The sequence below is a fragment of the Puntigrus tetrazona genome, chromosome 18 (assembly GCF_018831695.1).
Source record: "Puntigrus tetrazona isolate hp1 chromosome 18, ASM1883169v1, whole genome shotgun sequence".
Classification (NCBI taxonomy): domain Eukaryota; kingdom Metazoa; phylum Chordata; class Actinopteri; order Cypriniformes; family Cyprinidae; genus Puntigrus; species Puntigrus tetrazona.
Genome location: NC_056716.1, coordinates 18,028,864 through 18,042,292, shown reverse-complemented (window position 1 = coordinate 18,042,292; position 13,429 = coordinate 18,028,864). Strand labels below are relative to the sequence as shown.

Below are 13,429 nucleotides of genomic sequence, written 5' to 3'. Positions count from 1 at the left end.
AAGACGACAAACATATTCTCCCAAGATTAAAACTACTCTATATAATCTTACTATATTACAACTATTATGTTTTTAGGACAAACAAAACTTATATAAAATATAATCGAAATCTGCATCAAGTAATGTCTCAAGAATAATGACTAACCCAATAATATTATTGTAATATTAATATATATATATATATATATATATATATATTTTTTAGTAATATTTCAAGTTAGATTGTTTTCATTATAATTACATTTTATTTCATTTTTGCCATTTTATTGTATGTTCTATTCATAATAAATAATAATCATAATTTTATTCATAATAAAAAAATATTATATATATATATATATTTTGCTTTTATTTGATTATTATATATTATATATTTTTTATTACATTTAGTTAAAATTTTTGTTATTCATAATAAATAATAATAATAATTTTATTCATAATAAAAAATATTTTATATAATTTGTTTGCTTTTATTTGATTATTATATATTGTATATTTTTTTATTACATTTAGTACATTTAGTTTAAATAAATAAAAATGAGACTAAATAAATAAAAATGTTTCTTTCCTTGGCAACTTTCTGAAATGCATATTCTGCAGCTTTTAGATACTTATATACACACTTCAGGTATTAATATGTACATTTAAGGTAGCAATACAGACCCTTTTGGTACAAAAGTGTATCTTTTGAGACCGCACCCCCCCAGAAACAGCATCAAAATGACTTGTTTAATGGTTTGACTTTTAATTTCAGTTCACTCTAATAATCCTGTTTGGAAGCATTCTTTTCAGCATCTTTCTCAGTCCTCCCTCTCGCTCTGGTGGCCGTTTCCGGACACTGAGAGGCTTTTGTTTGGGATTAACGCGGCAGAACAGAGTCGGGATACTCCGACGATCAGAGGACCGCGAGTGAAGCGGTGCAGCTCACCCTGAGCCGGTGCCCCGCGGCGCATTCGCGAGCAGATGAAATCTCTGCCGAGCCCCAGAGTGAAACTCAGAGAAGGCCGTAGCCCGCAGCCACTCCGTGACCCCCTTAGAAAAGTCACATTCACTTTGCTCTGGAGAAAGCAGAGAAAATGCCCCGGGGCGGCGCGCAGCCCCAGCCGAAATGAAGAAATGAGGGGAGGTGAAAATAAAGTGAAAATAAGTTAAGCTTCCTCCCTCTATCCTGCCTTTCTCTTCTCTCGTGATCGTGAGAGGTGGTCCGATGGGCGGCGCTAACTTCACAAAAACACCCTACAATTAAACACAGCGGCGCTACAACATTTACAACAATATACTAGAAGTTTGGTGGCAATGACAAGTTTAGCAAAAACACATTCGAAAGCGAATGCAAGGACGTTTAAAATGTTACAAAAGGTTTCAGATAAATGACGTTCCTTTCTATTAAACAAAAAATAAAACGTATCGCATGCATCAATGTTTTTGTAGCATTGATGAGCGGCAAATCGGCATATTAGAATCATTTCTGAAGGATCACGTGACTAGTAATGATGCTGAAAATTCAGCTTTGGTAATAGGAATAAATTACATTTTAATATCTATTCACATGGAAAATGGTTATTTGAAATTTTAACAATATTTTACTGTAAGTTAAAGCCTTTTAATTGTAAGAAAAGCCCAGACTTTTGAACACAACATGACCTCTGGTAATTTATATCTTAACTCTTTGTAAATATCTAGTGACTAAAAATAGTATTAGTATTTTTTATCACTGATTAATGGTTATTTGAGCAATAAAGATTTAATCTGGCTTTTTTTTTTTTTTACATTTTCTGAAAATGATATAATGTTAGTTCCACCACAGTCCTGCCACAATACAGATTATAATATACTAACCCACATATTTACATATGTTCATATATTTAGATGATATCTGAGCTTATTGTGAATTACCTTTATGTATTATATTTATATATTATACATATCTTTTGATCTGGTCCTCTTACTTAGTGCTACATCTCAAATATGTTTCAAATCTTCTACTAGAAGGCAAGATAAAAATACAGATTGTTTTGTAGCATGTCCTAACTTTATTAAATCAGTTATTCCGCGTGTTCATATTTGACACCCTTCTGTTCATCACACGCAAAAGAGTGACTTTAAATTGAACGAAAGCCATAAAAGCGGGCTAAAAGCTACTGAAAACTGTTTGCTCGTACACATTTCGCGCTTCTTGTTGATGTCAGAGTGGTTACAAGAAAGTGAAAGAGGTCAGGGTGGTGTTCATGATGCAGAAGTAATGCATTTATTTAGTTAGCCTGCTTTCACTGAGGTTGTGTTCACTGAGCGCGCGCACACACACACGCACACACACACACACACACACACACACACACACACACACACACCACACACACACACACACACACACACACACACACACACACACACACACACACACGCACACACGCCAACAAGCGGGTTTCTGAAATGACCAGCTGACATTCACACACACACACACACACACACACACACACACACACACACACACACACACACACACACACACACACACACACACACACACACACACACGCACACACGCCAACAAGCGGGTTTCTGAAATGACCAGGTTTATTCGCTATTTTTTTCCTGGTTTACATTAGTCAGAATCAGAATCGCGAGGAGCAGGAACAGGCCTTCTGAGCTAAACATTGACCAGATGCGGCTAAACCCGATGACTTCATGTACGACAGCATGTCGAGGAAATATAATAGCGGCGTTTCTTCGTGTCTCCGGTGCGCGAGGCGTAATCCTGCGTAACGCAGAGCAGAGCTGGTAGCCATATGTGAAGAGCGTCCCCTTCACTGCTGGGAGAAACCGGACTAACGCTGCCGGGAAAAATCCTTCTCTGTTTATTTTTGCTCACAAATGATCGTCAGAGCCTGCAGCGATCCCCGAGAGAACGATGCCAAACAACACACGCTGCCACAATCAGCATCCTATGCATCAATATAGAGTCGTTTTTAAAGATTTCTGATGACACGTGCGACAAAATGAACGCTTTCTGCTGCGATTTTTGTGTCAGGGTTCGCTGTTCTAGTGATGATTTAGACGTAACAAAAAAAGGCAGTGCTCGTGAAATCAATTTGGGGTTTGTTTTAGTCATTACATTAACATTTTTCGTTTAGCGGGGCTTTTTTTTCTTTAACTGCACAATAAATACAAAGAAAACAGATAGAATAGAAAAATAATAGAACAAGCTAGTGTTATAATACATAAAAAGAAAACAGATAGAATGCAAAAAATCAGAAAAGCTTTTTTCTAAAAGGGATGTTTTTTTTAAAGAATAGAATTAGAATACAGAGGACTAGAGTTACATAAAGATGGATTTATGTGTTTTTATGATTATTTGCAGAGATGCTCTCAATTCAACAATAAACTCGCTTTTCTTCATCAGCTGCAAAATAACCGAATTAAACCAATTTGAATTATTTTGGTAACACTTTATTTTACGGTTACATATATTAGTTGTTTATTAGCATGCATATTACTAGAATATTAGTGCTGATTAAGCACATAATAATGCCTTTTTCTACATGACCTTATACCACATCCCTAAACATAGGCATATTGAGGATTTATTAAGGGAAAAGTCATAGTTACCTATTCTAAAGTGTTACCAAGTTACTAAGCTGATTTCATTCAAGTCGATTCAGCATTATCGAAGTGAGAATAAAGATACTGTAAAAATCTAGTCACCAGTGCAAGACCAAAACCGATCCAGGTTTTGAATCAGCTCGGTTTAAACTGATTCACTCAGACGAATCAAACTTTTACAAGACGAGACAGATGACGGAACCAGTCTATGGTGAGCATTAAATCAAAAGTGCATGCGCTTCGGTGGAGAGGTGCGTACCTCAGTGCCTGTCGTGGTTGCTCCTGGCGAGTCCACTTTGCGTTTTTTCCGAGGGCCGATGGCGGCGAGCGCCGTCAGGTTAGCGTCTCGTTGTCTCATTTGGGCGAGTTCCTGCTGCTGCATCTAAAAACCCCCAAAAAAACAATCCCGATTACGTTATTACACACCAGTATGCATTCGATCGTGATGCAACTTCGAAGGGTGACAACAAAACGCTCAAGCTCTGCATAAACCAAGGCAAGCAACTCACAGGAAGTGACATCACTTTAGTGCAAAAACATCAGTAAAAGGGCTTGTCCGTGCCGTGAAGACTGCTGGGTTAGTAAAGAATCAGTGTGAGCTGCATAATAACGTCACTTTAAAGCATAGAATGAATCCTATCGTCTCGTGAACCTACAGACGCACAAGAAAGTCCATAAAAGACCCCACGGCTCCATCGAAATCAAGTCAATCAACTTGCCATCCGATTTATTAATACCCCAGGCAGCTATCCCTAGAAAAAGAGAAATAAACAAAATCTCCCAAACTAATTACTAAGCTTGCGTTTCTATAATCAAACACAAATCAACAATAAAACCGACAAAGATTGTGTCATAAACGGTCCTTCTTGAGCTGAAATCACATTAAAGGCACTGTATTTTTAGTTTAGGTTAGTTAACGTGCGTGTAGAGATACTTGATGTTGATTGGCTCTTACTGGAATTTAAAGGCGGGACTTTCTGTCCTACAGCTTTAATATTGAGCAACACTGATAATAATCAGAAATGTTTTTTGGGCAGCAGATCAGCATATCATAATGTTTTCTATGGGATCACGTCTCAGGTCATGAGACTGGAGATATAATGAAAATCCAGCTTCGAAAGCAGAAAAAAGTTGTATTTTTATAGATATTCACATAGAAAGCACTGCAACTGCAATAACATTGAACTCTTTTTACTGCATTTTTGACCGACCTAAATGTTTATTTAAAGCGCATTTAAACAAGCTAATGTTGTGCTGAAGTATAATTCTACGGTATCTATACTGAATTTTGCAAACATAATCATGAAATAAATGGATAATCTGTCACAGTTGTGATTTGTTAATGTTGTTTTGAAGTCATAACATGACGCTGTTTAAGTAACTGTGCAAAAGTGACGCTTTATTCATTAAAAATCTTTGAATTCGTGTGAAAAGGAATAAAAGGTGTCAGAGTTTTACTGCTTTCTTTTGACCAAACGCAGTGATATGTACTTGTTGGTACGTATTTGGTCTCTCGCTAAAAAGCGCACCCAGGTACATGTCATGCCACGAGGGCTTCGTCTCAATAATCAGTCTGAATTAAAACGATCATTTACACTCAACGCGTTAGTATCGCGCACTATTTTATAACGCACTGCAATACTGAGGTGCGGTATTTTCGCATTTCGCCAGCAAGCTGCTATTTTTCCATTCCAAAGCCAGCAGCAGTCTCAGCTGCAGCATGATGTCACAGGAAGTGACATCACCGTCAGCAAATCACCAAAATCGAACACGTCCATCAGCGTCTCCCGCTTCAAATTCCTTTAAAATGTAGTTAGAGACATTTAGGTGTGGATGTAAATGCGAGTGTGTGTGTGTGTGTGTGTGTGTGTGTGTGGGCTCACACACTCTGATGTGATTTTTCACTTTGTGAAGTGTAAGAGGGCTCAGTGACGCCTCAGGTAATGTCACGGTTTCCTGCGGGGCAGCCTCGCTCACAGACCCTTTCTGAGGACGTGTTTGAGCCCGAGGCCAGCGCGCACACACACACACACACACACACACACGTACAGACATACACTGCCACATATGGCCTCACACACACACACACACACACGGCCGTCACAGTCTGTCTGCAGTGAGGGAGTGAACCGCCCTGTGCCCGCTGGTGTTAGAGAGAGACTGTGTGTGTGTTGCTAAACTGAATGAGGGCAATCAATGCAATCTTTCATGCAGTCAGTTCTCTCTCTCTCTCTCTCTGTGTGTGTGTGTGTGTGTGTGTGTGGAAGATCAGAGAGAACTGTGATGTTGCCCTCAAAATGGAGTGTTATAAAGATTGCTTTGGTTTTCAACAGCCAGTGCAAATTGTGTCTGTAGACAGTGAGTGTGTGGTGTCAGAGGAAAGGAAAGCACGCGACACACGGCCGTGGAGGCGTCAGGAAGACAGGTCCTCGCCTTCAGCAACACCCTGAGAACTACCTTCAGTGGGAGAACGTCTTCTGAAACCATAAAGCAGGCACTTGAGATCATCAGGGGCTTCTTTTCAGAACAAACATCTCAGTTTGCTCTACATTCAATCTGACTTTTGTCTAGAAGACGCGTTTGGAAGAACGTAACCAACGTACACAAAACCAGTCACAAGCGTCAATTTTTTCCAAAATTGAGATTTGGACATAATCTCAAAGCCGAATGAATTATGATTTGTTATGACAGGACAAAATTTGGCCGAAATACAATCTACGAGAGCAAAAAAAAAAACGAAATACTGAGAAATTGAAGTTCTTAGCAATGCATATTACCAATCAAAGTTGAAGTTTTAATATATTTACAGTAGGAAATTTACAAAATACCTTCATGATCTAATATCCCAACGATTTTTGGCATAAAAACTAAATCGATAATTTTGACCAGCGCAATGTATCTTTCGCTACAGATATACCTCAGAGTCACAAATGTCATTTCAAACCCACATTTTCGCTTTTTTCCTCCAATCCACATAAAATGAGATGTTTAACAGAATGTTCGTGTCACTCTTTTCTATACAGTGACGGTGGAAGCTGATCAGAGGCTGATGAGCTCCTTAAAAGTGTAATAATATGTCCTTTTCAAACAAAACATTCCCCACACAAACATATCATATCATATAAAAATATTATTACTCATGATTAATGTTATTATTATTTTTAATAATTATACATTTATATAATTGTATTTATTTAAAGGTTTAGTTCAACCCAAAATGATAATTCTGTCATTAATTTATTTTTATTAGTTTATTTAAAACGCATTTAAACAAGCTAATGTTGTGCTGAAGTATAATTCTACGGTATCTATACTGAATTTTACAAATCTAATCATGAAATAAATGGATAATCTGTCACATTTGTGATTTGTTAATGTTGTTTTGAAGTCATAACATGACGCTGTTTAAGTAACTGTGCAAAAGTGACGCTTTATTCATTAAAAATCTTTGAATTCATGTGAAAAGGAATAAAAGGTGTCAGAGTTTTACTGCCTCTAGTGTTCGTTTCTTTTGAAAAACTGCAGTGATATGTACTTGTTATATAATTACTGGCTCTCGTGTTGTCCCAAACACATAAAACCTCTGTTCATCTTCAGAACACAAATTAAGACATTTTTAAGAAATCAGAGAGCTATCTGACCCTTCATAGACAGCGGTACAACGGAAATGATCAAGATCCAGAAACATAGTAAAAATATTGCTAAAACAGTCCATGCAACATCAGTAACATAACTCGAATTTAATTATGTTATTTGTGTTTTCTTTGCGCCACCGATGTCACGTATTTCTGGATCTGGGATCATTTGAGTTATACTGCTGTCTATGGAAAGTCAGACATCTCTCAGATTTCATCAAAAATATTTTAATTTGTCTTCCAAAGATGAACGAAGAAGGTCTTATGGGTTTGGAACAAAATGAGGGCGAGTAATAAATGACAGAATTTTTTATTTTGGGGTGAACTAACCCCTTTAAGAAATAACTATACTACTGTACAATAAATAAGCAAAATAAACGATATTAATAATGTCAAATAAATAATCAGTATAAAAATTAAACCAATAAAGAAATGTTATTATAGTAACATTATTGTGCTGTCAAATTAAACAATAATTTTTTGGATTATAATAATAATAAAATAATTTAATATATTTTTTCACTACAATATAAGAGATACATTTTTTTTTTTTTAATGAAATTTACATTTAAAAACCCTTAGAATAGCACTATAACGATAATACTGCTAAATGATGCTTTTTTTGGTCCTCATCGTGCACCGATCACAAGTTTGGACGCTGGTTTTTAGCTGAAGTGTCCCTTTAAGAGCTCAGTGCTCTCTTCGGGCCTGATATCACGGCACATATCAGCACATCCAGCAGACGCAGACCGCTGACCCCTGAGATAATCCCATTCCAGCTCTCGATGCCCCACTCAAGGACCGGAGCCGGCATGTCTGCGCAGCAGTTGGCACCAGACTCGGCGCCCGCTTCACGCCTGCGGCTACTGCCGGAGTCTCAGATTTATGGCGTTCTGATAAATGCGGGTCCCAGCGTGCCATCTGTGGTGCCAGCTCTCGGAGCGGCCGCCGTCGCAGACGAATCACCCGCGTGCAGCGGAGACAACGGGCGCGAGGAAATTATAGCTCAACTATGTGTAGAGTTAGTTAAGCGCCGCGCTCATTACACGGAGCAAATTTTGAGAAATATTCATATGAATTATTTTGGCTAACTGCTAATATATTCTCAGTGCTGCTTCAAAAATAAATGTTTAATAGTTGGCTGATTGTAGAAATGGTAATTGCTCTCAGCGTTAAGTAAAACTTACAGAAGTTTTGCGTGTCGTAATTACGCTCATCACATGAGAATAATGAACTCGCTGCTCTCTGCGCTTTCTCATAACCTCAACTTACTTATTTCATCTCGAGTGACCTTTGAAACCATACGATAACCTTTAGCCACCATTTACACACAAATCCCAGCGTCCCGTGGATGATCGATACCTTTCCGGTTGGTTCTTTCAGACCTGAGAAGAGCTTGTTCGCTGGGATTATTTACAAAGGTCAACACGAGGGCAGCATTACTGCGATCGCATGTAGAAGAACCCAGAAAACTGAACATTTGTGCAACAAAGAGTGTGTGAGTATCGACCGGAACATATAACTAAATATATACCTGAATATATAACTGAATGTTTATATATTTGAATATGAATATCTATCTATCCATCCGTCCGTCTGTCTATCTATCTATCTCTGAAAATTTATTATAACCGAATATCTATCTATCCGTCCGTCTATCTATCTATCTCTGAATATATATAGTAATGAATGTCTATCCATCATCCATCCGTCTATCTATCTATCTATATGTATTTCTGAATGTCTATCCATCATCAATCAATCTTTCTATCTCTGAATATGTACTATAACCGAAAATCAATCTATCAATCTATCAATCTATCTATCTATCTATCCATCATCCATCCATCTGTCTATCTATCTAATCTATCTATCTATCTCTGAATATCTATTGTAACCAAATGTCTATCTGTCCGTCCGTCCATCCATCACTTTTTCTATCTCTGAATATGTACTGTAACTGAAAATCTATCTATCCATCCATCTATCTATCTATCTATCTATCTATCTATCTATCTATCTATCTATCCATCCATCCATCCATCCATCCATCCATCCATCTCTCTCTCTATCCATCTATCCATCCATCTATCTATCCATCTATCTCTCTATCTATCTATCCATCCATCCATCTATCTATCTATCTATCCATCTATCTCTCTCTCTATCCATCTATCCATCCATCTATCTATCTATCCATCCATCCATCTATCTATCATCTATCTCTCTCTCTATCTATCCATCTCTCTATCTATCTATCTATCCATCCATCCATCCATCCATCTATCTCTCTCTCTATCTATCCATCTATCTATCACACACGTGGGTGTAGATCTGAGCTGTGTTTGTCTCGATGGCCGAACCTGGCGTCTCTCTGAGTCTTACAGAACCTTCTGTTCTCCTTGGTCCTCCCACAGGCCCAGGCCCAGGGCGCCGCACACACTCCTGCAGACAGATGTCTGTGTCAGAGCGGAACGAGAGGATGGGGCTGGTTCGGGGGGGTCTTTCGCTGGGCAACACTGAGGTTCAGTAACACCGGAGTCTGGAACATAAAGGACCGGCAGGGGGCAAAATCTGCCCTCCCGTCCTCCTGCCCCAGGACACCGAGCACTGCTCTGCTATTCTTCAGAACGCCAAATACTTCATAAGCAAACAAATATAAAAACCCACAAGTATAGTTCTATCTGAATATCTATCTAGGACTAGAGGAAAATATCCAGAAGTAGAGACAAATACATTTTAAAGAATGATAATCAAAGAAAATCATGCACCTATGAATTGATTTTATTCTGCCTCGAACAAGGCTGTTAAATTATTAATCATAATTAATCGCGTCTAAAATAAAAGTGTACTTGTGTACTTTGTATATTTAATATGTACATATAAATGCACACACATACATGTAAATATTTAAGAAAAATATGTTACATTTAAATATTATGTGATACAGATTATACGAATATAAATATGCACATGTAAATACATGCAAATATTTTGTAAATTTATGTTTGCATGTGTGTGTAATATCCTGCTAAATACACACACGTATAGATTATGTAAACAAACACTTTGGTTTCAAAAAAGTTGTTTTTATAATAAACTGAAAGTAGACGCAATACTAAATCAAATGTAGTCGTTTTTTGGGGGTAAAAAAATGTTTTTGCCGAATTCAGCTGAATTTATGCTCTTCCATTTCTTCAATGCAAAAACTTCGAGCAGTTAATGAGCAGATCCGGTTGGAGCCAGCGTGTCCATTATCAGCTCACAGTAATGTGTAAATCATTGATCCTTGTGTGAACTGACCTCAGGGTCAAACACGCTGACCTTCAGCAGAAAGACGCTGAAGATCAAAACCCATGCACACAGTAAAAGCACTGGGTTTTTAACAGCAGCCGGCTGAAGTTTGCTCTTTGTGGAGAGATTTCCAGAGACCTGCAGTTCAAGCCAAACCCCAATTACACGAACGCCCCGGGCGTCCCCAGGGGTCCGGGCTCATTATGAGGTCACTTCCTGCTCTTAAAGCACCATTCGTATTCAGCGCAACCGCAGACATGTGCGCGCCGTTTGACCTTGGCCGGTATCCATATTTAATTATTGCTGGCGTTACTAACTTAACAGCAGTGAAAACAATGAGGGCGGTTGGCGTCGTTATACGGAGGGGAATTTCAGAATAACGCATTCAAGCAACATCGCGAGAGGAGATCATTAAAAACCCGCTTATCTAAGTAGAAAATTTCCATTTCTGTGTCACCCGTGCTTGGCCAAGCAGTCTTTTTCCCGCTCAACATCTTTTTCTTTTCTTCCGTAAGTAGCGCGACGTCACCTTCTATTGATCAGCTGTAATTTGCATCGGTGGCAGATGAAGAGTCGTATGCGAGATGATTTATTCATTTTCGAATCAAACAGCACCGGGATCTTCAGAGAAGGAGAGACTGCGGGCGTTGAAGAAGAGCCCTCTCGTTCTCTGGATCTCTCGTTCTCCCTCTCGGAGCCCCGGGGCCCCGATGGTGTGCAAGTCCTTCTAATTAACAAGGTGAATCATGCCGCCGTTCTCTAATTAGCCAACACGACAATCTAATGGAAACATGCGGACGGGGTTGGCTCACTCTCTCAAAACTCGCTCGCTCTCTCTCTCCCCACCATCTTTCTTTCTCTCGCTCCGCTCTTCTTTGCAGCAAACGCTCGAGGGAGAGGGGAAATGAGAGGCAGAGGCCGCATGCACCGTCTTGTTCCTCCAGACGAGAGTGTAAAGGGTCAAAGGTCACGGAGCGACCGGCATCGGAAGCACCGAAGACGCCCGCCACAACACAGTGTTCACTGAAGGGCTTGAGGCTACGCTGAAATGCAACCAAAATGTGCTGAATAATGAAAAAATGTACAAATATTGTAACTTTACAGCACAACGAATTTCTGTGGAATTGCCTTCTCGATGTAAAAATCGAAATCTGAATTTTGCTGGCGTCAAAAATTATTTTATTATATTATATTAAATTATGTTATATAATATTATATTGATTTCATATTTTTTTTATATATGCAAATATGGCTTAATTTATTTTTACTATTATTTTGGAAAAGCAAAATCACTTATTAAGCTGCATTCATGAAACAGCAGAGGATTATTTAGTTGATACATTAAGTTGATAAAAAAAACACATTGAAGGCACTCATAACATTAAAAAGGTTCCCGTTTCAAATAAATTTTCTTCTTCTGATCCTGAAAAATAAAATGGATCACGTTTTCCACAAAAATATTCAGCAGCACGACTGATTTTAATGATAATATATCGGAATGATTTCCGAAGCATCATGTGACACTGAAGACTGGAGTAATGATGCAGAAAATGCAGCTTTGAGCACAGAAATAAATTAGAGCTGAACAGATATTCACACAGAAAACTGATATTTTAAATAATTAAACATTTCACTGTTTTTACTGCATTTTTGATCAAATAAACGCAGACTTGGTGAGCAGAAGAGACCTCTTTCGAACACTTCACCCACCCCAAACCTTTGGAAGATTCATAGCAATCCACTCACGTACGAGAAAACTTCATTCAAAAAGGATGTGGAAAATAAAGTGTAATGAATGGACAGCTGTAACAAGGCAGTATTAGTTGGGGACAAAAGTAAACGTGGCAGATCACTCTCTTTTATTAATCTCTAAAGCTCAGCTGAAATGTCTGTATGGTCACCAGACGGAGAGGTCATCGCCTTCGGTTAAACAGAGGCGAGTGGCCAGTCTGGAGTCTGGCTTTCTAACACGGACCCTTTCATCTTTCTGTTCATTGTGTCCCATTCGCCTCCCTCGTTCTCTTTCTCTCTCGTTGTGTTTTTCTCTGTTACTCAGACCCATCAGTTCATCCCCAAAAGAGTAGCTCTTCATTCCTGATTCCCCTGCTGCTAACATCCCAAGGAGATCCACGTACAAAGAGAAAGACCTCCTACAGGCGGCCACACACACACACACACACACACACACACACACACACACACACACACACACACACACACACACACACACACACACACACACACACACACACACACACACACACACACACACTGTTCAGATTCCTCGCCATCTCCCTCGCAGGCAGAAATCTCGCTTTGTGTTGTTCTTTCTCTCATTACGGCACTTTGTAATAATATTCACAAACACACAGGAACACCAAAGGTATTTTTAAAGCTTGCTTTTCTTCTCCGCTTCTTTTTTCCCCCCATTCCTTCTTTCCCGCGTCTCAGATTTGACTTCAGGAATTTTAGGGATGAAACGAGCAACCACAAAGAGGAAAATAAAAACAGATCCGGGACAGACGTTTCAGCAGCTGAGTAACGTCTTTTGTCTTGTGAAGAGTACTTTTTAAATTTACTTTATGATTTTTTCCATTGAGATTACGATCAAATATATCTCGAATCTTTCTCATAGACATATACATATATATATATATATATACATAAAGATGAAGACCAGACTTAATCTGAAACACTTTTGGGAACTCGAAAGCAAATTTTGAGCATTTTTGCATGGTTCACCTCCAAATCTAATCTCTATTTTTGTTTCAAGCATAACGAAGATTGCTAGTATTACTGATGCTTCATTTAGCAAACCCTAAACAGTAACCATAAACAGATTTGGATTTATTTTAAAATATACTTAAATAGTTTTCTATATCGGAACAATTCCAATT

General features: G+C 38.4%; 1 protein-coding gene across 1 annotated transcript in view; it reads right to left on the bottom strand.

Annotated features, from left to right (window-relative positions):
* Window positions 1–13,429, bottom strand: part of LOC122362666 (transcription initiation factor TFIID subunit 4) — an 87,104-nt gene that overhangs the window by 28,289 nt on the left and 45,386 nt on the right. Inside the window, 1 exon segment of the mRNA XM_043264208.1 lies at window positions 3,863–3,985. Coding sequence (XP_043120143.1) covers window positions 3,863–3,985 — 123 coding nt within the window.